We start from the raw sequence: 23,916 nt of genomic DNA, 5'->3' as shown, positions 1-23,916 counted from the left end.
TAGAAGGTAGATTAGGAAAGAGGCCTCGGCACCTGCGTTCCTGAAACATCATGCTTCCGGAGAGCATCAGGAACCCCCGGGCCATTCCAGAGTTCTGTTCAGAAGCCAACCCTGTTGTAGAGAATGTGGACAAAAGTTAGTAAGCAACACAGCACGATGCAGCACCTCTAAGTTGTTGAGACAACCATACCCCCCAGAAATGGGACCCCTTGGCAGAGGCTAGCAGAGAGTGGTTGACAGAAGGGCTGTTAGAGAAGTGGCCACAAGTCAGTAAGAGGTAGGGAAAAGCCTGCGACGAGCCTCCAGGTCCCCGCCCCTAGGTCTGTGTGGTGACCCGCACATCCTGGGGTTGGGGAGGGGGTGTGGCGGGCAGTGGGAGGTGCTGGGCGGGTGCTCAGAGGCAGAATCCGCTGGGGCGACCTCCGCTGGCGGCTGGAGCAGCAGCTGCAGGGGGCGGGAGGGGGGAGGCCTAACCCCCTGGTGTGCAGTCGGGAGGAGGGACAGATCCTCTAGGCAGGGAGGGAGGGCATAGCCACCAGCAGCCAGCGCAGAGCAGCGCGTGTGCGCCAACCCCAGCACCGGCCCACACTGGGCTGGGATTGTTGTACTCTGTCACCAGGGCATCCTGGCTCCCGCAGCTCTGCGGACAGCGCCGGAGACCCGGCTACAAGGCCAGGGCGGCAGCGCACACCCGGAGCTGCACGCAGCCTGGAAGAGGCGTTCGCTAGCGTCACCTCGCCGCTTGAAACCTGAACAAGGCCGGATCAAGGTAAATAGCAAAGGTAGAGACAGAGAGATGGAGGAATGACAGGTGTAAGGCAACACACTGCAGCAAGTTTGTGCTTGCACGCCGACGCGCTGCGAACCACAGGGAGAGGTGGGGGGTGGTGGCGGCGGTGTGTGTACGTGTGTACGTGTGTGACACTCCTGGGGAAGGCGATAAGGAGGTTGGCTAGCCTCTTTGCATCTCGTACGTACATATTAATACCCGCTCTCTGAGTTGTCATTTCCGCTTGCTGCACATATCCTGGGCGCCAGAGATGCCCAAGCGAGAGGCAGCCACTCTCTTATGATGGTCCGCACTGCACTGTTGCTACTACCAGATGCGAGATGTAAGGCGCTGAATAAATTCGCGGATCCTCCCTTCCTCCACCCCTAGACTATTTTAGGAAGAGTTGGGGGGAGGGAAGTTGGGCAGCAGAGCCTAAGGCTTGAAGACTGTGCAGAGGCCCAGGAGACTCCCCTGGTGCAATTGCTTCAAGGCGGAGCCTACACTAGAGGACAAGATAACTTTCCAAAAAGACATTTTCCAGAGAGGTTTTGCACCTCTGAGGGAGGAAACCTGCGAAATGGTGGTTCACAGGGAGGCAGGTGCAGCACAAAGGGCAGTACTAAAGCTCAAAATGTAGCAGCTAATAGCAAAGAAAGAGAGGTTGGGCTTGCTGGTTTGACCTAACTCCTTGATGCTTCAAGTTCAGGTCTGGTCTGTAGAGGCAGGTGCACCCTAAAGAAAAATGTCAGCAGAGCAATCCTAGCTCCCTGGATCGTGATTTTCTGAGCTTTTTAGTTTGGGGGGGGAACTTTTATGTTTCTGAAAATATTACAAAAATATTTTGTATATCTGTAAATGTTACAAAAATCCCCAAATAAACTTTTTTTCCAGGCCTATTTATTTTTCTTAGACTTATGGACTACATTCAAGTCATCATTTGATATAGGAGCCAGTCTACCTATGCAAGTAGAAAGCACAATTTTCAATCAAGAAAAGGTTATTAATATGACCTACATCTCTATAAAATGTTGATTTAGTTGTGAATCACCAGGCTTGTTCTCTGTGAGAAGCCCTTTATTCTCCATGATAAAAATTTAATAATATGGATTAAAATTTTCCTGACACCATAGCACTCAGCTAAAATACACATCTATTTTTCTTGTGCTTAATATCTGTTTATATTACTTGGTGGCAGATGAATAAAATGTGCCTGGTCATGACTAATGTAATATGTTTCATGTTGAAGATAAAGAAAATCTCCAGATTGACTGTTACAGTGTTAGTCATTAAGAAACATTTGCTTAGTGCCAGGGGTGAGAGCCTCATTTGTATCTTTTTAAACTAAGGATTCTTTGCAAGCTGTCTCGCTGTCCCCTGTCCCCTGATAAAGAACTTTTCTTTTACTCCCAGGAAGTGAGGTTCAGTGAAAGCTTGTTTGGTCTTTCAAGATTATCCAGAGCTGCTTGCTGTCTTACTGGGTCCTATGTTCTCATAATTACTGGGTAGACATAGCTTCCTACAAGGAGGAGGTGCGGCTGGGAAGATCCTGAGAAGCCCATCGTCAGGCAAGGGGCAAGGTATGCTCACAGCTCCAGTGGCCACACCCTGTAGCCTGCCTGTGACTAGCGTGCAGGACACAAGACTGGTCTGTGTGGACATCCTCTTCTTAAACATGATGCTTCCTTCTGGTTGAGCCTAATGAGAATGAATGTTGAGCAAGGGCTGAGACACATGCATACCCCAAAGTGAACAAGGACGGCAGATATCACGAGCAACTTTATACTCTAGACAATTCACAAAGGTTGACTCATGACACTGGTTTTCAACTGGACTGCCTTGTGATTACGTTTTTATTTTCTTATCTTTCTCAAAAAGGTAATTATTATTATTATTCCCTAATAATTTTTTAATTGTGAATAATGAGGGGCACTTTCCTGAAGATCTCCACACATACATTAGTAATACATTTGTATTAACCCAAGGGAGTCCGGTTTTAACCATTTTAATGTTTATTAATTTGCTCCAGTACCAATGGGAGGCTAGAGAAAAATGATTGGATTTAAAATTGCGTATTATTTTGAATTTATTCCAGTAACAGACTCGACTATGAGAGGAGAATGAGATGACTTTAGTCTAAATCAGGGATTTCTCTGCATGCTTAGACATTAAATTAATAGCTATATTTCATTGTTGTAAACTTACTTGAGTGCTTGTGGTCTCAGTTCCTGATATGTGTTTATAAATTAGTGACATCATGCCTGGTTAATGCACAGTTGGTCTTTTTCCCACAGTCTCCTAGTACTAAAAACTCTTATATTGCACTGAGGTGAATCCCCATGGTCTAGAACCATTTCTCCCACTGCTTTCCTAATTTTATTCCTCTTTAGTGGGACAAACAAGAAAGTGCCAGAGTAGCCTAGTGTACATTTTGAGTAGAAACAGGGAAAGTAACATGGTGATATCTGGTTGCTGGGCTTTACAGAGGTGCTTGTGTTGAGAGGAGAGACTCACTCAACAGGAGAATCTAAATAACACAGGCTGAAGAGCCTCTGCCCTTGCTCTCCCCCTGTGCGCAGCAGATGGTGGCTGTTCCCATGCTGACCTGGGCGTCAACTTTGCAAAGCCACCCTGCTTGTTGTTTATGTCAGCTTTTCTCTCTTACACAGCAGTAAGAGGGGCTTGTCTGCCTTCACCACTGCCTGGACTCTCTAGGTGTTATACCTGTCCCTCACCCACAGTTTCCTGCATCTGTTAAAAACTACCTGGAAAACATTGGCGAAGTGAGATGGCGGTTCTGCATCTGTCCCCGATGATGTTCTTAGGCAGCTCGTGGGCATGTCTGTTGCTGCAGGACCAATGCCCTGCACAGGCTCCTTATTTAGCACCTGACTCAGTTGGTGTTATTATTTGGGAGGTTATGGACCCTTCAAGAGGTGGAGCCTCCCTAGAGGAAGAACATCCATTGCTTTTTGTCTGGTTGTCACTTAGACCACCTTTAGAAGCTCACTAGGGAGCCTCTTCCTGGTCTAGGATAGAGAAAATGAGGCCAAGGAAAGAAAAAGAAAAGCCAGTGATTTGCTGAAACTATATGCCAAATATTATATTCTTTTCTGCTGGGAATGAACCTGAGGTCTTATATGTGGCAGGCAAATGGTCTATCAAAGAGTCTCACAGTCCAAATCCCATGTTTCCCTGATAAGCTCCAAGTTCAGTGAGAGCTGACATCACAGAAAATAAGGTGGAGAGTGACTGAGGGAGATTCTCTCTCTCTCTCTCTCTCTCTCTCTCTCTCTCTCTCTCTCACACACACACACACACACACACACACACACACCACACACTCACACTCACATACATACACAGTCACATACACACATTCACATACACACACTCACATATACTTATATACACATACTCACATACACACTCACATACATACCCACAAACACACACACACTCATATACACACACTCTCACATGCGCGCACACACTCACATGCACACACTCTCACATACACACACACTCACATACGCACACACTCACATACACACACACTCACACACATTCACACTCACACACATTCACACTCACATACACACACTCACATACACACATTCACACTCACACACACACATACATACACATACACTCAATACATATGTACATACACACTCACACTCACACACATACTCACACACACTCACTCTCACATACACACATATGCGCACATGCACAAGTTTCCTTTAGTACATACAGAGGCACACACACACATGAACACACCAGAGATCATCAGAATAGTACAAGAGTCCTCTCTAGACCTTCCTTGGCCAGAATTTTCTGAAACCTCACTTTCTCTGACAAGTTCTTGCTGAAAAGTCCCATATACAAGTTCATCACAAAACTACCCCACTATCTGGCACAAAGTGAGGCTCTGAACTCATGTTTCCAAACTACCAGTCTCCTTTTTTAATTTTTCTTTTTTATTAATTTTAAATCTCTTATCAATCGCATGATCCTATCATATCCGTCAAAAGCAAGAAAAGCATAGTTCCACAATATTGCATGTAAGCATAGGCAAATGATGAAACTGAAATAGTTTATCTTAGCCCTGAGAAAGGAAGGATGTTGCACCAACTCTTGCGTTAGAGGAAGAAGTTCCGTGAGAGGCAGTAGAAATTCGTAGACACAGAATAGCATGCACTCAGTCACACAATTTAAAATTCAACATTGACTGCTCAGCATGCATCTATGGCTACAGTTGGAGTCGATGGCTGAAAGAGGAAGGCAAGAAAAGTTAAAAACTATGGTGTAGTTTTCAAACACGCGCAAGCCCTAGGTACCATCCCCAGTACTACAGAGACAAAACAAAACATGTCACTGTGCCTATACCAGTGGTGTTCACTGTAAAGTGAGCTTACAATGTAGTAAATACAAGCCAGCACGTATTTACCCTTATATGGGTCATTACTGCTAGAGAAATATGCACCCACCGAGGTAGACAGGGAAGATGTCGGACATATGGGGTCCTCAGTTAAGTAATTAGTGATGCTGTTCCCTTTTGTAGCTTGGAGTTTTCACAGAGTGGTGATATGAAGGGACACTGACAATCCCCCAGAGGACCACCAATTATACCTCAAATCCTAGTGTCTCCTAAGACCTCTTACTTCCCTCTTTCCACCCTATAAATGCATATTTTTAGCTCCTATAATCTTGGCTGTCCCAGACCTCTGCAATCCTAGCTGCCCTGTCACCAAACATTATAAAGTCCCCTTCCTGCACATTTCTTCATTTACCTTCTCTTCACTATCTCCTTCATCCAGCTCCCACCTTTATCCCCAAGATGCCTTCCTTATTTAGCTTCCTGGATTGTTCAACCTTACCTCAAAAATAACCTTGAAAATGGTAGCCAGGTTGGCGATGTAGCTAAGTTACTAAAGTGCTTGTCTAATGTGTGCAGAGGTGTAGTTTCGATCCCTATCATGGTATACGTGGAACACAGTAGTGTTTACCCATTATCCCAGCCTGAAGAGTTAGGAGCAGAAAGAGAAGAAGCTCAAGGTTATCGTCAGATACAAGGCCAACACCGGCTCTATGAAATCTGATCTCAGACAAACAATTCTAAATTATGTCTTCTCATTTCTGGCCCATTAATGGCTCCTCGATGCCTTGTAGAGAACCAGAATCACACCTCTGAGCATAACGCCCAGGGCCTTCCATCACTCTGCCTTTTTGTGAGCACAGAGCTTCAATATCAAGGTACCCTGTTGGTCTCCATGCTATTGCCTTTCCCAAAAGCCCTGGGTCCAACTCTCTTCTTCACCTGATTCACTCCCCCAAACTTGGTTTAGATGTGAAAGCCTTCTCAGGACATCATTCTATACCCCGAAAACTGCTACAGCCCCGTCTTCTGTGTCCCTCTAGTTTTACCTCCATACTTGTTCCCGGGATTTTTAAAAATTATCTCTTCTACATAGCTTCTCTTACTATGTCCTACACCCCTCAAAAATAGGTTCTGTGCCACATTTATCTTTGCAGTCTTAACTCTGATCTCAGGCTTTCAAAATGAGCTCTGCAGCAGCAGTAAATCCGGGCACACATGAACAGAAGCAGAGAAATCATAGTTGAATGTGAAGAGGGAAATGGGAGCAATGGATTCTAAGATTAGCCTTTTTGAGACATGGGTATGAACATGGGATCATTTCCATGAGGTTTCCAGAGAAAAGCTTTTAATTCTGCAATTCTTGGTAGAGTGTATGAGACTGTCTTAATCATCTATGAACTCCATGATGGGTTATGGACTGGTATGGGGTTGCGGGGTTGCAACAATTTCTGTTTTAATTTTTTTCCCCAGATGCTAATCAAGTGCCCTCGTATTGAGCAAAAATTCTAGCCCACTTTTTTCTCCTTACCTCTCCTCTAGTTATATCTAAGTGATGTCAATAGATACCGAATGTTAGGAAGATTCCAGATGAGTGCGTTGACATGACAGAGGTCAGTGAGCTACATTCTTGCACTTGAGGAACCTGACCTCCTAACACTGAAGGTGTGAATTATTATGAGGCCTGTTGAATGGTTCTCAGACTCCGGTCTGCCAGTTACAGTAGCTCCTGTATGTAGGCAGGCAGAATGCTTTCCTCAGGAAATACAGGTGCTATTAGGTAAAGGTATAGGTCATGACGCACGGTTCTATAGAGTTATTTCTCCCTCGCACCTACATGTCTCGAAGCTCCACCCACTGAGTAGTCTATTTCCTACCCACAAGAGGCCAAGTGCTGAGTTTCCCTTCCCATACATGTCCCTCCCAGTAGCTTCTGCCTCCCTAACCCTTGAGGCCATTCGGTGGGTCACTGTCACCTGAACGGAAGTGAGCAGTTAGTGAGGCCTTCTGCTTTAGCACACCCTCTTGATATGTGAACATACAGTCAGTGGTTTGTTTGTTTGTTTGTTTGTTTGCTTGTTTGCTTTTCACAGGCAGTAGCTTCCAAAAGATATGGCTAGTTTCACATTGATGCATTCCAGCCAGAGTCCAATATGTCTGCGTTCTTATGATGTCACCTAACATAAATAACATAAATAAATAACCTAACCTAACATAAAGGTGATGTAACACCTAACAACGTGTCATTATATTTGATTATGTAACCCATTCTTTATTTGCTTATTTTTTGTGTGTAACACATATAGACTCCTCTTTACTTTTATTTTTCCTTCAGTCAAGTGGGACATTCCATATGTGTGTGTTGTGCTTGCTTTAGACTTTTAAGTTGGCCTTTGACCTCTGCCTCCCAGCTGAATTCCTATTTTCTCTGTCATCAGCATTGTCTCCTGGAGACTCGAAGTGACTTACCGTAAAGATCGGGTGTACAAAGGCCTCAGTGTGCCCCTTCATCGAGTGTTTCTCTGGAAGCACTGCTCTCCTTTCTAGCAGGACTCTGTTCAGCTTACCCTAGGGTTACGAAAGCCTTGCCCGCAGCACATTTCTCAATGTCAGGGTTTCACTAACTACATGCCTGCCTCCTTTTTACCCCCAAAATGAGAGTAATCAATTGCACTAGCAAAGCAGAGAACCCAGAGAGGGTTAGAAAGACAATGCTCCATCTGATTACCTCACCCCACCCCAGTCTTACTACTTACATTAGAATCTTTCTGTAAATCTTTGGGTCTTCAAAAGATGCGATGGCGGGGGAGAAATAGCTATATATAACCATATAACTGTGCGTCGTGACCCATGCCTTTACCTAATAGCAGCCTGTATCTCCTGAGGAAAGCATTTCATTTGGCTGCATACAAGAACTTCGTTAACTGGCAGACCAGAGTATGAGAAAGATTCAAGAAAAACAAACAAACAACAACTCAGGTCCATTTTTGCCTTCTAAAATGAGGGTATTTGGAAATCCTACTTAGAATGAAATAATTTACATACATATATGGTTTCTTATTTGTTTTACCTTTTGAGATAATATCATGTATCCCAGGCTGGCCCTGAAAGCCACCTTGTGACCCTCTGCTTCCTCGTGTGGATGGAATGGGGTCTCTGTGTTCCCCACACCTGCTACCACACCATCCCTTCCCCACCACGATGCATTTGAGCTTACGACTTTGGAACCAGAAGCTAAAATAAGTCCCCCTTTCTCCTGAAGTTCCTTTTAATTATGCTGTCTCATCACAGCAAGAGAAAAGGCAAAATACAATATGCCATAAAAAAAGTAAAAAGTAGGTTGCCTGAAATAAGTCAGACAGTGAAGTCTTGACATTGAGAAATATCGAGACGCTGATGACCTTGTGTGCTTGGCTCTCCTGCTTCTATATCCTGAGCACTGGAATTTCAGGTCTGAGCCACAATGGCCAGGTATGCATTGCTGGGGATTAGCCCTAAGTCTGTGCATACACAGACTAATTACTCTACCAATGAACCCAATGAAGCGTTCCACCCCAGCCCTATCTGTAGTGAGTCCATTCATCAGATGTTTACTAGGAGCTAGGACATGATGTTGTTCTTGGAAGATGTAAATGAAACAATAGGAGAAAAATGACTGTAAAGCAATGAAAATGGCGTAGGTAAGGGGTTATGTAAACATCAAGAAGTGAAGTCCAGCATTTTGATTGGACATTATAAGTCACTAAATTTGTACTTTAAAAAAAGAAAACAGTACAAGGGAGCATTTCCTGTTCAGATTACATTTATCGACGTCAAGAAGCTACTGTCTGACTTTTTTTAGGCAGGGATGGCCTGGTGGCAGGTTTAGGGAACAGAGAGATCAAGTCCATCCACACAAGGAAGCAGAGAGAAGGACCAGAAAGCTGACTCAAGCTATTAACCCATCTTGAGAGATGCTCTTCCTTTAGGGAGGCTCCACCTCTTGAAGGGTCCGTAACCTCCCCAATAGGACCACCAACCGAGTCAGGTGCTAACTAAGGAGCCTGTGCAGGGCATTGCTCATTCAAACTAAGGTGCATATCACAGTAATTCTAAACCTGGAGCAGTGCTTTAACCTGTCTGGTGTTTTTCTATACATCAGCTGCTTATCTATTAGTTACATAGCCCTCAACAGTGAGTCCGACTTTGGAAAGGAGGAGGGATAGCCTCCTTTTGCACTACGGAAGACACACTATGGTAGTTACTTTTCGTATTGTGTTTTGGTTTGCTTTGCTTTCCAGGTTCTTGAGTCTACTTAAGAACAGAAGGAGAAGAATGTGAAGTTCATGGGATTACAATGCTGTCCTCTTGCTTATCACCAAAAGTGCCTGAGATTTGTCTGAGACCCAGTGGGTCTATACAGGACTGTGGATGTTATCTGAAGCAGCATAATATTCCCCTGCGCTGAGATACTTCACTTGGTGCTGGTTCTATGTTACAAGAAGGACCATGGCAACCTCCCGGGCATCTTCCAGGTCTCATCGGGACATCACCAACGTGATGCAGAGGCTACAAGGTGAGCTGAAATTACAGTTTTAAAATACGCTCAATTAAAAGTATCATTTTTATCTCAGAATATCTTCTATTTTCTTGGTCTTCCATTCAACTTTATGGAGTTATAGCAAAGAAGAGAATAGACCGGTGCCTTTTATTGTTTTTAATAAGTCCATGCTGTTTTAAGATGTCTATACATCATGTGAAAAGATACAGTTCACTGTGATTGTGGGTCTGCTTTACTGTCCTAAAAGGGTCGCCATGACAATGCTATACAAAGAGCTCCATGTGTAATCAGAGACCCAGTTTCCCTGAGAACATTCGTAGTTAAGGGTCCTTACCTGTGCTTATCAGTCTGTATTGATTCATGACATCAGTATTAGTCAGACTTCTCTCTGGCTTATTCAATAAAACAACAGATCTGTGTTGAAAATAGGACACAAATTACCCCATTCCCTACCCCCTCACCAAAAAACTGAAAATTCTGATTGGTTTTGTTCAGTAACCCTGGACTCAGACTAAGCTGTACATCTTGAACTGTGGAGATGAGACTGTTGCTCCTGACTATATGCCTTTGCTGTATCCCTGGGGGGAGATGTTAAGTCATATGTTCCAGTGGCATTATTTATCAATGATGGAAAGGAAAGTGTAAGACCCCTATCAAAATGTGCAGAATGTTGTTTTGGTGTTGGAAGACTTGCCCATGAGCTTGTTAAAGGTGAAATTCTCCAGATAAGCTACATGCTGGCCACCAAGGTTATATGTGGAAAGATTTGAAGGGACCCCCACAGGGTCAGAATACAGTCCTACCCCATCTTCTTTGTCTTGTCCTTGGTGAATGGCAGTTCTAACTACAGAGGATTTGATTTCAAGTGAGTGAGACTGAAAAGTATTTATGCTTTAAAGTTGTTTTGTTATTTTTTTTAAGTAAATGGTTTATCTTGAGAAAGAGGTGGAGGAGGAAGCTGAGGCCTCATCTCCATGCCACACCAGGTCTGCCTGATGTCTGTGTCACTCCCATGGTCCCATTTGCAAAACACAGACAGGTCCCCGACTCCTGGACTACACTCCCTTCAGGACTATGTTTCGAAGTTCAAGGGTATAATATATTAAACAGAACTTGTGTGGTAATCTTTAAGAGCTGTGGTATGGTGAATGATTCTGATAGTCACAGAAGAATAATGTGTCATGTTTGTTCTTCTGATTGTTCAGATCCCTAGAGGATCATTAATGGTTTTATGCATTCAGGGCTTTTATTATATAATTGGGTGACTATACTTGTATAAGTCATTCTTCCTTTTTTGTCAACGTTATAGAAAGTCAGAAGGCTATCTGACAAAGTTAGAATGTTGAACACTGACATTTGGGAAGAGAACATTGGTAAGCATAGACCGTCCCGCATATATAGCTGACTGATGAGCAGAGGTGATCGATAGATCTGCTGCACAATGTCGTCTCTAGCAGCGTCAGAGGAAGAAAGAGAGGGCAGACAGACAGTCACCACCCTGGGTGTCGCTACCACATTGATCTGCTGGGTTAATTCTGCTGATTCAGCCACCAAAGCTCACTTTCGGTTCTCATCGTATGTCCTTAAGATGCTGTGCATCCCCAGGGGTTAGTCCTTCTGGCAAAGGAGAACGGTTATTTGTCAGGGGAATTTGGAAGCCTTGCTCACTCCTAGGAACCCCCTGACACATGACCAAGATTCTTATAAAGAGAGGACTGGTATTGCTGGGCAGAAAATTAAGACAAGCAAAGAAATTCATTTGAGGAGAGATGAATTTGTACTAATTTAAATAGAGCCAGATTTGCTATTTTCAAAATTAAAAGTTCATAAGAAGAATTCTCTAGAATAAAACCTCCATTTTCATTGCCTAGGTAGATAAATCACATTTTTTAATCCCTCCTACCATATTTTATTTGCACTTGAGAACCATGAATACCTGAACCATGAATACCTAACAAGGAGGACCGGGCCTTCTTTCAACTCTAAGCTGGTTTTACTGTCTGGCTTGTTTTATCTGCAGTTGGGTTGTTGACTATTTTCTCTTCTAATTTGTAGTCCCAGCTCTCTGAATTCAAGTGCACTCACAGATTGCGACATGATTCTGCTGCTACTGTAGCAGTTCAATCTTTCACCTTTGCCAATATTTGTGCTTGCTGAGCATAATGTTTTAGGCTGCAATCCTGAATTATGGATGAGCAGTCATACTGCACTGCTGAGTTCATTTGCTCTTAAGAAAATAAATGTACTATAACTTAGCCAATCAATTTTAATGTAAGCTTAAAGGAAAACATAAGAAGATATTATATAATATAAATGTCTAAGCCCTGTGGACGGATGGAATTAGCGTATATACTATATATGTTTAATATATTTTGAATGTGAAGAGACACACACAATAGGGGTTCCTGGGGTTACTTTGGGTTGTCTTAAAAAAGTCTCATTGCTTCTGTTTACAAATATTTTTGCAGGCAGTGACTATATTTTAAAGATCTTTTCATAGTGCCTCTCAGTCACAATTACTTAGAATATGTGTTGACTCTTCCCAACTACTTACTTCTCTTTGGTTTGAAAATGCAAATTTTCATGGATTTCCACATGAATATTGTCACTGACAGGGCGGCATCCTTGTAATCTCACAGGACAAGTGCTAATTACCAAAACAGATGGGAATCAGTATGCTGAGTCTCTGAGAGAAAGTGGCTACAAAAGTGTGTGGTGTTAAACCAGCATTGGCGGCCCCAGTGAGCCAGCATTCAGGAGGTTGAGGCAGGAGGACTGACAGTTCCAGATGAGCTAGGCTAGAAAAATTAGACCATGTCTGAAAAAAAGAAAAAAAAACCCAAAAAACAAAACCTTGAGTTTTCAAAAAATAGAATAATTCTTTCATGGTCAACACTTGGTGTGTAGTTAAAGAGATGGATTTCACTGACGTCACCTAGGGGCTGGGTGGGAAAGAAAAGATGGTTCAATGATAGATATTTAAGAATTCGGAGGTGGGGGATGATAAGGGTTCAACATAGGAGACTGCAATGCTGCAGCCAGTTTTGAGGGGCAACAGGAGACGGGAAACGGGAGATAAGGAAGTTGAAGGGATGTGTAGAGAGGAAGTAATTGATGGCGCTCAACGTCACTAATGTTTATGTCTACCCCTTTCTGTAAATTCACTACATAAAAGTCTGTATGCTTTACATACGGGCTCAAATAGGTACGGGTTCATGAGCTTAAAAGACCTAAACATTTCTGGAAAAACAAAGAATGGCTCTGCCAAAGGCTGCAAGGTGTTTCAAGAGTCTCAGAGGCTGAGGAATAAGAAGTTCCTGAAGCTATCATTAAATACAATTCTGTTCTTTATGTAGCACTTAAGTGAAATTGGGGCCCAAAATCTAGGTTTTCTTAATTGGATACTAAGCAGTCTTCAGTTCTTACAGAGTTCGGGTTTCTGCCTGGAGCTAACATGGTCCTCAGGAGACCAGGGCTACTCTTGATGTATTTCACCTGAATGGGACTGTCACATTTCTCCTACATCTGTCCATACACATCTCCCTTTCCTGAATCTTCACCTGAGCTCCTTATTTTTCTAGATTAGTTTCCCATGTTGTTATGGAGTTGATGACATTGCTTTCTTAGAATCTGTCATTGTTTACTTGGCTCCTCCAGGGCCAGCTTGATAGACAGGGAGAGAACGTGTGATGTCCTGTGTCTTTGGAATATCTGACACACTGTCTGAGCCACAGGACTTCCCCTCAACAAAGCAACGTCACTAAGTTGGCAGAAGTGCGTTTACAGTGTGGCAGCTCTATCAGTCACCACGGAGCCTGCCTGTCATGGTCTGACCTGAACCTTGGATTGTCCTCTGTGTGGTGGACAAAGACCCTAAAGGTGACCATAGACTTTAGATTTTCAAAAATGTATAATATAAAGGATCAGCTAGCTATAAAGAGAAAAAAGACTCAATTTCTTGTGTTAGATCTTTTATATGCTTCATGAGACTTAAAAACAATTAAAAAATGTATTCTCCCCTCCCAGGGTATTCTCTCCTTTTTCCTTTCAGACTGGGGTTGATTAAGAATTAAATGTTTTTTCCTGTGCATATTAACATATAAATACAGAAATATGTTTTTCCCATTCTTTGAACGATAGCCCATAGTTTAAGCAATTACTATTTGTAGGTATTTAATTAGCAACGCACTATTTTATTTTAGATAGGAAATTATGGTAAGAATATAGACAGAGGACATGCAAAAAAGACTGAAGCTAGGCCAACAATATGATTTTGTGTTCTCAAATAAATAAATAAAAACAGAAGAGAAGTTTCTGACATGCCAGGCATGTTCTGCATCTGATGATCTATGCATGACCTTGGCCTATGTATGAAAGTATTTGGGTGTAGTGAAATTTGCTTAACTATTTTAAAAGTGGTTTCTACCGTAACTTGTGTGTGTGCTTTTTTTTCTTCCCCCATTGTTCACAGTGACCTCTTGGATTAAAAACAATTCCTTCCTCTTCTGATATTAATCTTTCATGTTTAGTAAACACTGGTCCCCACCCACGTTAAAAAGAGCATTTACCTTGAATGCTATAATCACCCACATCCATTTGCTTCCTTTCCCATCACGGGACTCACCAATGTTGTTCCCATGACACTTGAGCCCCTCTTGTCTGCTTGTTCTTTCTTGCTGTGTGACCTGTTCACTGACTCAGGAAGAATCCTGCAATTCTCGGTTTGTGTCTCGTCGTTTTTGCTGTTGGTGTTCATGGCTGTGTGTGCTCCTACATGTGGTGAGGCCCAGCACTCATTTGGCCAAGAGCTTCTCTAATCACAGATTTGCAGGCAGCACCTTCGGATCCTCTGCTTTCTCTAGATTTCTCCCACACGATCGCATTTTACTCAGATTCAAGTGAGATGGGCCTGCACTGCTTGGAGAGTCCATCAAAAAGTAGAATCAGACAGTACAGCCAGAACCAGGCAGTTTGGTTAGGTTCTATCTACTCTGGATACTGTAGCAAAGGATTCTTCCCAGTTCAATCCCATTCTGTTCTATTCCTTATTGAAAGCCTGGTCCAGTTCACTGTAAGCCCCAAGGTCTATTCATCATGATAAAACAGATCATCATCTGGTCCCGCTGATGACCTACCTGCATGTTTGTTCATTGCTGTGTACTATGATGCTTCAGTTCTAGGTCCTTTCTAGCTTCGAAACTAACTTATCTCATCACATCATTCTCCTCCCCAATCAATCTTTCTTTTCCAGGCTTTAAGACTCAGCTCAAACATCCCCCCAGGAAATGTAAATACTGGGTATGGCCAGTCAGAATAAGATCCGCTATTTCCATGCTCTGCCTTAAACAACTTACATCATAGCATCCAGTGCACCAGTCTGCATGGCCTTGCTCCTTTTTCTATGTTTGTTTAGAATTTTAGAAACTACAGAGTAGACGGGTCAGCTTTTCAGATCAATTTTGACCACAAATGCACTATTTATTAAGAGCTTGAATTGAACTGAGATGAGTTGGAAGCAAATATTTCATGGATATCCATTGAGCTCAGATCCTTTCACTGCAGACATAAAACATCTCAGAGCACCCATGCTCAGGGGACAGCAAGCCCAGAAATGAGAAAACTATTATGCTAGAATTGGTTAATAGTGATAGATATAATGAAGGGTAAGTATGAATTTGATGAATGAGTGAGTCAATAGGTTTCCACAAAACGGGTAGGAACAATTGTACAAATTTAGCAAGAGAGAAAACTAAATTTTCTTGTGTGTTTTTTATTCAGAGTTGAAGATTACTCATTTTTGTTGTTTTTTATTATTATTATTGTTATTAAGCTTGTCTTGAATTTGCAGCACTGCTCTAATTTAGCGTCCTGAAAATGTCTTTCTCTTATAAAGCACAGCTTCCTACTCCTATATATGCTGATTACTTAGATGGGAAGTGAACTTAAAAACTCCAGTTTGATATCTTGGTTTGAGGAAGAGTGAACAGAGTTTCAGCGCTATGAACTGATAAGCCAAGTATCACCAGCTATCAACAAGGTCCTAGTACCGGAGGAACTGTAAGAAAACATGATATCCTTACAGTAGTGCATAGTGCTTTGAGATTACACAGTTGCTAGTGACCTTGAGGTCTTCAAAGATGGCAGACAAGTCTAGTTGTGTAATTAATATTCTTAATGCTGTAACTTTTTAATACAGTTCTTCATGTTATGGTGACCCCCCAACCATAAAATTATTTTTGTTGCTACATCATAACAGTAATTTTGCTACTGTTATTAATCATAATGTAAATATATGATCTGCAAGATATTTGATATGTGAACCCTGTGGGGTCACGACTCACAGGTTAAGAGCTTCTGGATTAGAAGAAAAAGGCAAACATAGACCTTCTCTGATCCATTTGCTAAGACTAATTTCATATGTAGTAGAGCACAAGCTTGTGTGGGGTGCACAGATGCAGGGGTACAGCTGTGGGATTCAGCTTAGACACAGTATAGCCAGCCCCGAGAGATGATACTCTGTATAGCTCGTGACCCTGGAGATTTTAGACTGTCCAAAATGAAGTGGGAAAAAACGAGGAGAAGAAATGAACCATAAAGAGCTGCTTAAATGCAGATACTTCAAAAATGCAACTTCAATTGGTTGTGTATGAACGGGACTGTCTCTCAGCTTCATCCCAGCTCATGACTGAGCTGGCAACTTATTCTTGAGCAAGGTGATCCAAACTCACTAGGGGTTAAATAATCCCTGGGGCTATTGAAGGCCTTACCTCTCTGAGTACAGCGTAGCCCACCATAAAAGCAGATCCACAATCACTTAGTCAGTGCAAGTGTCTTTCTTTGGAAACAAAAAATGAAATATTATTGTTCATGTTGTCTTCTACCCAAAATATTTAAGTGATGTTCAATGACCAGGATGTATTGTTACAAAGTAGCAGTTAGTTGCATTTCTAGACAAACACAGACTAATTGTATCCATTTTATTAGTTCCTAGAATTAGTAATACTGTAGACGATTTTGTAACAATTGCACATAAAAAGGGTGCATTGGGTAGGGGATTTAGCTCAGTTGAGAGAGTCCTGGCCCAGATTGAAGAAAGCCCTGGGTTTGATCCCCGGCACTACCTAAACGGAGCAGCTAGCCTATGCTTGTAATTTCAGCACTCAAGAAGAAGGAGCAGGAGAATTACAAGCTACAGGTCATCTTCAGCTACTAGTGTGTTCCAGGCCAGTTTGAGGTACATGACATCTTGTGTAAAAAAAAAAAGTATTGGAATTTTGTTTTTTCTATTTCTATGGAGTACATGACTCAAATTTGCAAATCAAGAGGCAAGGAGATATTTTCCTGAGGCATCCTTGGGAAAGTCCTTGGTTCTCACACAGTATTAAGGAGACCCTGGAATTACCCTGTACCATGAACTCGTGTTGTGGCTGATTCATCTGCATTGTGATCGAGGGCTCCCACTTAACAGGAGGCACGGAGTTTCCTACAACACACGCTCCTTAACACCGCTCGACTTGATGAGTTCACTCTGTCAAATACTGCGCCCTGCTTGTGGGATGACTTCTTTTCAGGGTAACTGCTTGCCCTGGTCCTATTCAAAGAAGGAGCGCCAGCTCTGGCATGTTTGGAAACTTGGCATATTTTCTCCTCCTTTTAGTTTGTGTTTTAAGTAGAATCTCAGCGTTCACAGTTGGGCGCTTTTATGTTGGAGATGAAGTAACTGACATCTAGGAGTCAAGTGCAGAATCAAGGCCATTACTGCGTATTAGAGGGCATCGGGCTCCATGGACATTTGGCGATCACAGTCTTCACAGAAGCACTTTTTAGTGCCCTGTAGACTTCTTTATAAACTTATTATGATGGCACCAATCCAATAATACCATTTTTAGTTAATACATATTTAGTTATACATATTTGAAATGGGAGACAATTCTTGTGGTCATAACTCCTCAGGAGGCTGGAGGGAGTTCACTTGAGCTCACAATTCTGAGTCAAGAGGCACACGATATTAGAGGTTGATTACATTAAAAACCAAACTTTGAGCATTCAGCCTGATTTACAAATGTGACGGGTATTTTATTTTTATATTTAATTGGAGCCCACCATTGGAATGCAATTGTTTTGATGGGTACACAGTTTCATGATTTGGAGTGGTAGAGAGTAGCTGGTCTAACTCTCATGCTGTACTGATAAACGGTTTGGGACTCTGAGACTGCCTAAGGCAAAACCATGCACTCAGTTAAGGCAAAATAAAACCAGAACCTACATCATCTGTTTCTATAGTTACAAATTTGCCGACAATCATAATTACATACTTCTCTTTAAGAAAAACATCCTGTTTAGCTTTTGAATGTTAATTATTTTAATATCTAGTTTCCTACCAAAACATTTAGGTCAAACAGATTAATCATGATGATAAGTGAACAAGTTCTCTTCCCGATCCCAAATACATTCGTGCTAATTACACAGTTGAAAAGCTAGACTGGTAGTGTGTGCCTCATTTATTCAAGTTATGAACTTTACCCATCATACTAATTTTCCATCACTACATAGAAATACCTGGAATAACAACATTTTAGAGAGGAGGGGCTTATTTGGGCTCACCATTGGGAGGTCCCACTACAAGATCAAGTAACCCCATTATTTGGACTCTGATGGAGGTGGTGCTTATGCTATGACCAGAGAGCAAAGAGAAATGGGACTGAGTAGGGTCCTACAAAGACACCTGAGGACATACCCTCGTCCACCTTCCAGATGCCCACATTCTATGAGCTCAACGCATCTCCCAGCAATGCTACTGGTGACCAAACCTTTAAGCACAGGGGCATTTTGGGACCAAGCAACCTCAAGCTATATAACTAGTAATTAGGACATATCGCAGATACGTTAGGACACAGCCAGTACCTTTATAGGGATTTGTTCACTTGACATGGTATTTGTTTGTTCGTTTGTTTCATTTACTTTTTTCCAATATAGCCCAACCAAGCTAGCCTCAAACTCATGACCTTTATGCTTCAGCCTTGCCAAGGCTGAGATTATAGACCTTTACCATAATTCAGCTACTCCTAGAATCTTTTCCAATTTGCAAAATATGGAAAATCTTTTCTAAATATATATATTTACATTTGTGTGTGTGTGTGTGAAAGAGAGAGAGAGAGAAAGAGAGAGAGAGAGAGAAAGAGAGAGAGAGAGAGAGAGAGAGAGAGAGAGAGAGAGAGAGAGAAAGTAAAGGCACATATGACAGCATACATGTGACTGTTAAAGGACAACTTTTAGGGGTCAGTCCTCTCTTCCCACTACATGGATCCTGGACTCTGGTGGTCAGCCTTGGAGGCAAGTGTCTTTATCTGTTGACCCATCTCTCTTGTCTCTGGAACACTAACTGAGTGCATGCTAGATTAGTCGGCACATCTCATTCACTGTGCCTTTGAAGGTTAGCAGAAGTAGAACAGTGGTAGAGGTTGAGACCGATCAAGATTATTAGAGAAGAAGATATGAAACCTTTAACTTCTATCAGTTTATAATTACAGCTTTCAGTAGGGCTGTGCGAAATGAGGAGCTTCTTTAAAGACTCTCTTGGCCACTTGAACTAGTTATTAACTATTGTGTAGAGTTTCACAAGCACCTCTCTCCTGGAAAGCTTTGGTATTGTCTGATTCATCTTTATTTGCCTGTGTGATCGTGGCTTACAGAATGCAGCTATGCAAGGCTATCTAACGGTTTCCCTGCATTACAGCACATATGGAAAAGCCTCAGTGTTTGCGATCCAGTCCAACCCTGGGGCTCCAACTCTGACACTGCTACCTGTGTCCTGGCCCCTCAGGACCTTGACTACCAGGGACATTGTAACCACATTTTGCTTTCGCAAAGTCCCCCTCAAGGTGTTATACATAAGAGTCAGAGGACTTCTGGAAGCTGGTCTAGGATCCTTGTGGGTTCAATGTTTCCCTAGCCTGTGCTGGGCCGATCTGTGCAGGTCCTGGCTCTTCCTGCTTTAACACTCACGCCAGGTTTCAGGAACTAGGCCACAGTCTGACATAACTGCCAATGAGCTCCTTCCCTGTTACACACCAGATGGCCACAGGGTTGAAGGCAGCAAGCTGGCTTGTTCACCCCCAAGCCCTGCCAAGCCATAGATGGAATATGAAGGAGGAAGGATGCTCACTTCCTTCTCTGTGGCACAACAGTGAGACATTTTTACTACAGATTGGTAACAGTAGTCTAGTCTTCATAATGCAGGGGAATGCCGGGTTTTAGCCCATGTGTACAACCTTTGAGAATAGCAATTAGTAAGTACTTCTTATAATATTTGTCTTTTGACTTGGGAAGACGTGAGCTACTAAATAGTATGCTTTGCTCATTTAATTTAAAACAAGATAGTAATACTATTTTTATACAATATATATTTTGGGGGGATGATCTTTTAAAACTTATGACAGTGTCAATCCTTAATCACAGCTATGAAAATAAATTTGAGGATCTGTACTCAGAAAAGCAAAACTGTTTCCATGCTTCACAGTCTAAGGTGACGTTCTTCCTGGAGAGCTATCTTCAGAGTTTTAATGAGAATTTGGCTTTAAGTGGCTTAGTTGTTGATACTCCAAACGGGAATGTTTTAGTGGAAACACAGACCGAGCCTAAGTAGCTACTAAAGAGCACGAATGCAATTCTCAGCAGAGTCACTTTGGAATCGGCCACTCACTAATGTGAGCCTTTAGATGTTTGATAAATATAACTATTTCCTGTTATCCAAAATAGCTCCTGATGTGGGTCAGATTATTGGTGCAGAACATAGCCACACCCTCTGCTTCAAGGACAACCAGTACTCTGCAATGCCACTTTGCTGTCCTTATTGATTTAAGAGGGAAAATGAATCCATTAAAAAATAAACATTTCTCCTAACTCAAATTTCTTAAGATCCAATAAACATAGAAAATAATAATATTAAAAAAAAGTGATAAATCTCCCTACCCCCACCACAATGTGACCAGATACAAAGACAGGTGAATATATTTTGTGGGATATTGTCTCTAATGTTTATGTATAAAAGTTAATTTAAGGTAGGAATCCTACTTTATAGTTGGGGCATTTGTAGAAAGCAAAACTGTGTTCACTAGTATAAATAAGTCTGGCCATCTTTTAACATATTTTTTCCCGATTTAAATTTTTCTTTAAGAAATATATCTTTATTTTTTTTTTTGAGATTTAGTTTTATAATCATGTCAGCAGATAAGTAAGACTCTAAGATCATGGTAGCCCATCCACGTGTGTTAGTGGCTTAAAAACTTGCTTTATTGTTTTCTTAGAAGGTCCCCAATCTTTCTCCTCAAGTGCTCAGACTACTAAACCCAGCAGCACAGGGCTTCCAGTCATCAGTGCCCAACCTCAGGGAAGGGCTGAAGGGAAACCCTGCCAGGATCTGACACTTCCTTTTCCTTTCCTCAGACTGAGTCCTCTGCGTCTGAGGTCAGGACCTGCTAGCACTTCATTTAAAACACTGCACATACAGTTCAACAGGATCACTACCACCCGTATACCATAAAGCTGAATTTAGTCATTATGCACAATTCAACATCCATATCAAGATACAGAGGTGAAAATGGCCTCTAACTACTGTGTACTGTGTAGACAAGTGAAGTAACCGGCTTTAATTTTCTGGCCCCGGAGTTACCCAGACATCTCCGCGTCTGTCACTTCAGCCCCCAGCCTCATCCCTTCTGTGAGTGGAAGTGAGAAGTTGTATGAAGTCTTGAATACCCAGGGAAAAGATGCAGACACCACTTCTTACTTCTGACAAGCATATCATACAAGATTTATTTATTTTTATTTTATGTGCATGAGTGTTTTGCCCGCATGTTTATAAGAGTATCCTTATATGGAGACCGGAAGAGGGGTCAGATCCCCTGGAACAGGACTGCTGTGAGCCATTGTAGGTGTGCTGAGAACCGAACCTGGAACCACTGCTAGAGCAGCAAAGTGCTCCTAGTGGCTGGGCGGTCTCTCCAGCCCCACCTGTGATCACGTTATAGGCAGACTCCTTATTTTAGCCTGAAGTCCACAGATGCATCAGCTCTGTTTGAACTTCCACCCCAGGAATGTTCTCATAGGAGGCATTGCTAAAGGTAATGATTCCAAAGCTGCAGGAAATGACCCGCTATCCTTTCTATGAAGGCTCAAGGTATTTCTTGTGCCTTCAGTTTGAACTTCATTATTTCCTCCTTAGCTAACCACAGAACCACCTCCCACCTGACCTCTTCATCCTTTGAGAAAATAAGGCACTTACATCATATCCCACGCCCATCTCCCACATCCCCTTTGGGTTGCCACAGATAGTCTTATTTGTCTCCGGTTTCCCTACTAGACGTTTCAGTGTCATTTCTCCTCGCCAGCCCAGCCTCATTGTTAGTGCCCTTTCCCGCAGTTATTAAAAGTGCACTCAGTATCCCATGCTCTAAGGTCCAAATTCAAATCAGCGAGCTTCAGTTTCTGTCATGAAATTGGGATTCTATCCACCTACATCTTCTTCTTCATGGGTCTGACCTCTGTCACCACCTCAACTGCTATTCTCCCAAAATAGGCATCAAATGTTCTCCTCTTCGTACTGCAGGCATGTAACTCCCTGGTGAATTTCTATTGAGATTCCTACTTTTGACAGGAATGGCTCTACCTATCTTGGATATCATTAGCATATGTGTCCTCACTTGACTGAGCAAGGCTGCCTCATTCCAGACAACCGCAAAGCACCGGTATCATTCGCATTGACATGTATCTGGGAAGTCACCTGAGATTTGAAAGGTGATCGGTGCACCAAATCACCCAACTTTAGGCCTACAGCGGTAAAGCAATATAATGTATGGGAATCAACAGAATGAAAGCCCGTGTGAACTCAGAGATGGGGGCAGCAGGCACAGGGCCTGCTTCACAGCCCAGACCACATGGGACCCAGAGCCCAAAAGGAGAAATAAACAGATGCCTTTATCCTGAATCCAGAAGCAATTTCTGACTGATAACCACTTGCAAATGAAAATTCAGTTTCTTCCAAGAAAGTCTTACTGGGGAAACAAACTACTCCTAAGTGTGGACCACATGCTCAGCAGGATACAGCCAACAGAAAATAAACTCTGACATCTATAGAGATTCCTTGTCTCATAACGAAAGGGCTCTTCCTTTTTTCTTCTTTAAAGAAGTTTATCTTATTATTTTATATATAATTTCACAGTATTTTATATATATACACATATGTATAGTAGTAAAAATATGTGTACAATGTGTAATATATATTATATATACTTTTGTTTTACCCTAAAGGTTCTCTGTATATATATCATGGCTTCTGGTGTTTTGATGGTTTCAGTGTGTGCCAAGGACTGGGTCTCTGTTTCTTGTACCTTCTCTTGGGGTTTTCCTTCTCTTTGTTTTGTCCAATTCTGATGTTTTAGTTTATATTTGTGTCTTATTTTATTATTATCCCATAGAAGCCTATTTGTTTTCTAATAGGAGACAGAAAGGGGGTGGATTCAGATGGGAGGGGATGGGAGGAGGTGGGAGGAGTATATGAAGGGGAAACCATAATCAGGATGTATTACGTGAGGGGAAAATGAATTTCAATAAAAGAAAGATATGTGGGAAGACTCACAGCATGAGTTCCCTCAAGGAAAGATGAGAAGGGGATGTGGAGAGCTGACTCGGCAGTTAAGAGTATTGGCTTGCTCTTGCAGAAGACCTGGGTTCAACTCCTACCACAGGTGGTTCAAGTCACAGGGGATCCAATCCCTTCCTCTGGCCTCCATAGGGACCAGGCATGTGAGAGGTAAACAAACATACATTCAGGCAAATCGCCTTACACATAAACAAAACTAAATATAAAAGAAGATGAAAACAGTTTGTTCTTTTAGTTCCTTAGTGAGATTTTTACCGTCACTATATTTAGTGAGAGATTTTAATCTCACCATGCATAGATGTACTTTTTGCATCTTGGAACTTTCTAGAGACCTTTTCCGTCTGGGAAATGAAGATCTACCAAGAGGAAAATGTTGCTGTAGCAACTCCAATTCTTTCCCATTTTCTTTGAGCTTCAGAGACAATGTAGAGACCCCTCGGCAGCGTCAGGAAGTACAGGAGCTCTAAATAATAGAACCTGAGCTGAAATTGCCTGGCCTTCCTTACAGTGCTTCTCAACCTGTGGGTCGAAACCCCTAAGGAGGGAGCATTGAATGACGCTTTCAC

The 23,916-nt window shown here is 42.3% G+C and overlaps 1 protein-coding gene across 36 annotated transcripts in view; it reads left to right on the top strand.

Annotated features, from left to right (window-relative positions):
• The first annotated feature begins 483 nt into the window (after window positions 1-483).
• The window catches only part of Syne1 (spectrin repeat containing nuclear envelope protein 1), a 477,397-nt gene continuing 453,964 nt past the window's right edge, over window positions 484-23,916 (top strand). For 33 of the 36 annotated variants that reach the window (XM_087580487.1, XM_087580698.1, XM_087580506.1 and 30 more), the window contains exons 1-2: window positions 498-769; window positions 9,431-9,705. In XM_087580487.1, coding sequence (XP_087436613.1) covers window positions 9,639-9,705 — 67 coding nt within the window. In that variant the 5' untranslated portion in view covers window positions 498-769; window positions 9,431-9,638. 36 annotated transcript variants of the gene reach the window in all.

This window comes from Rattus norvegicus, chromosome 1, assembly GCF_021556685.1.
Source record: "Rattus norvegicus strain SHRSP/BbbUtx chromosome 1, alternate assembly SHRSP_T2T, whole genome shotgun sequence".
Classification (NCBI taxonomy): domain Eukaryota; kingdom Metazoa; phylum Chordata; class Mammalia; order Rodentia; family Muridae; genus Rattus; species Rattus norvegicus.
The sequence above is the reverse complement of the archived record's forward strand: the minus strand, read 5'-3'. Positions and strand labels throughout refer to the sequence as shown.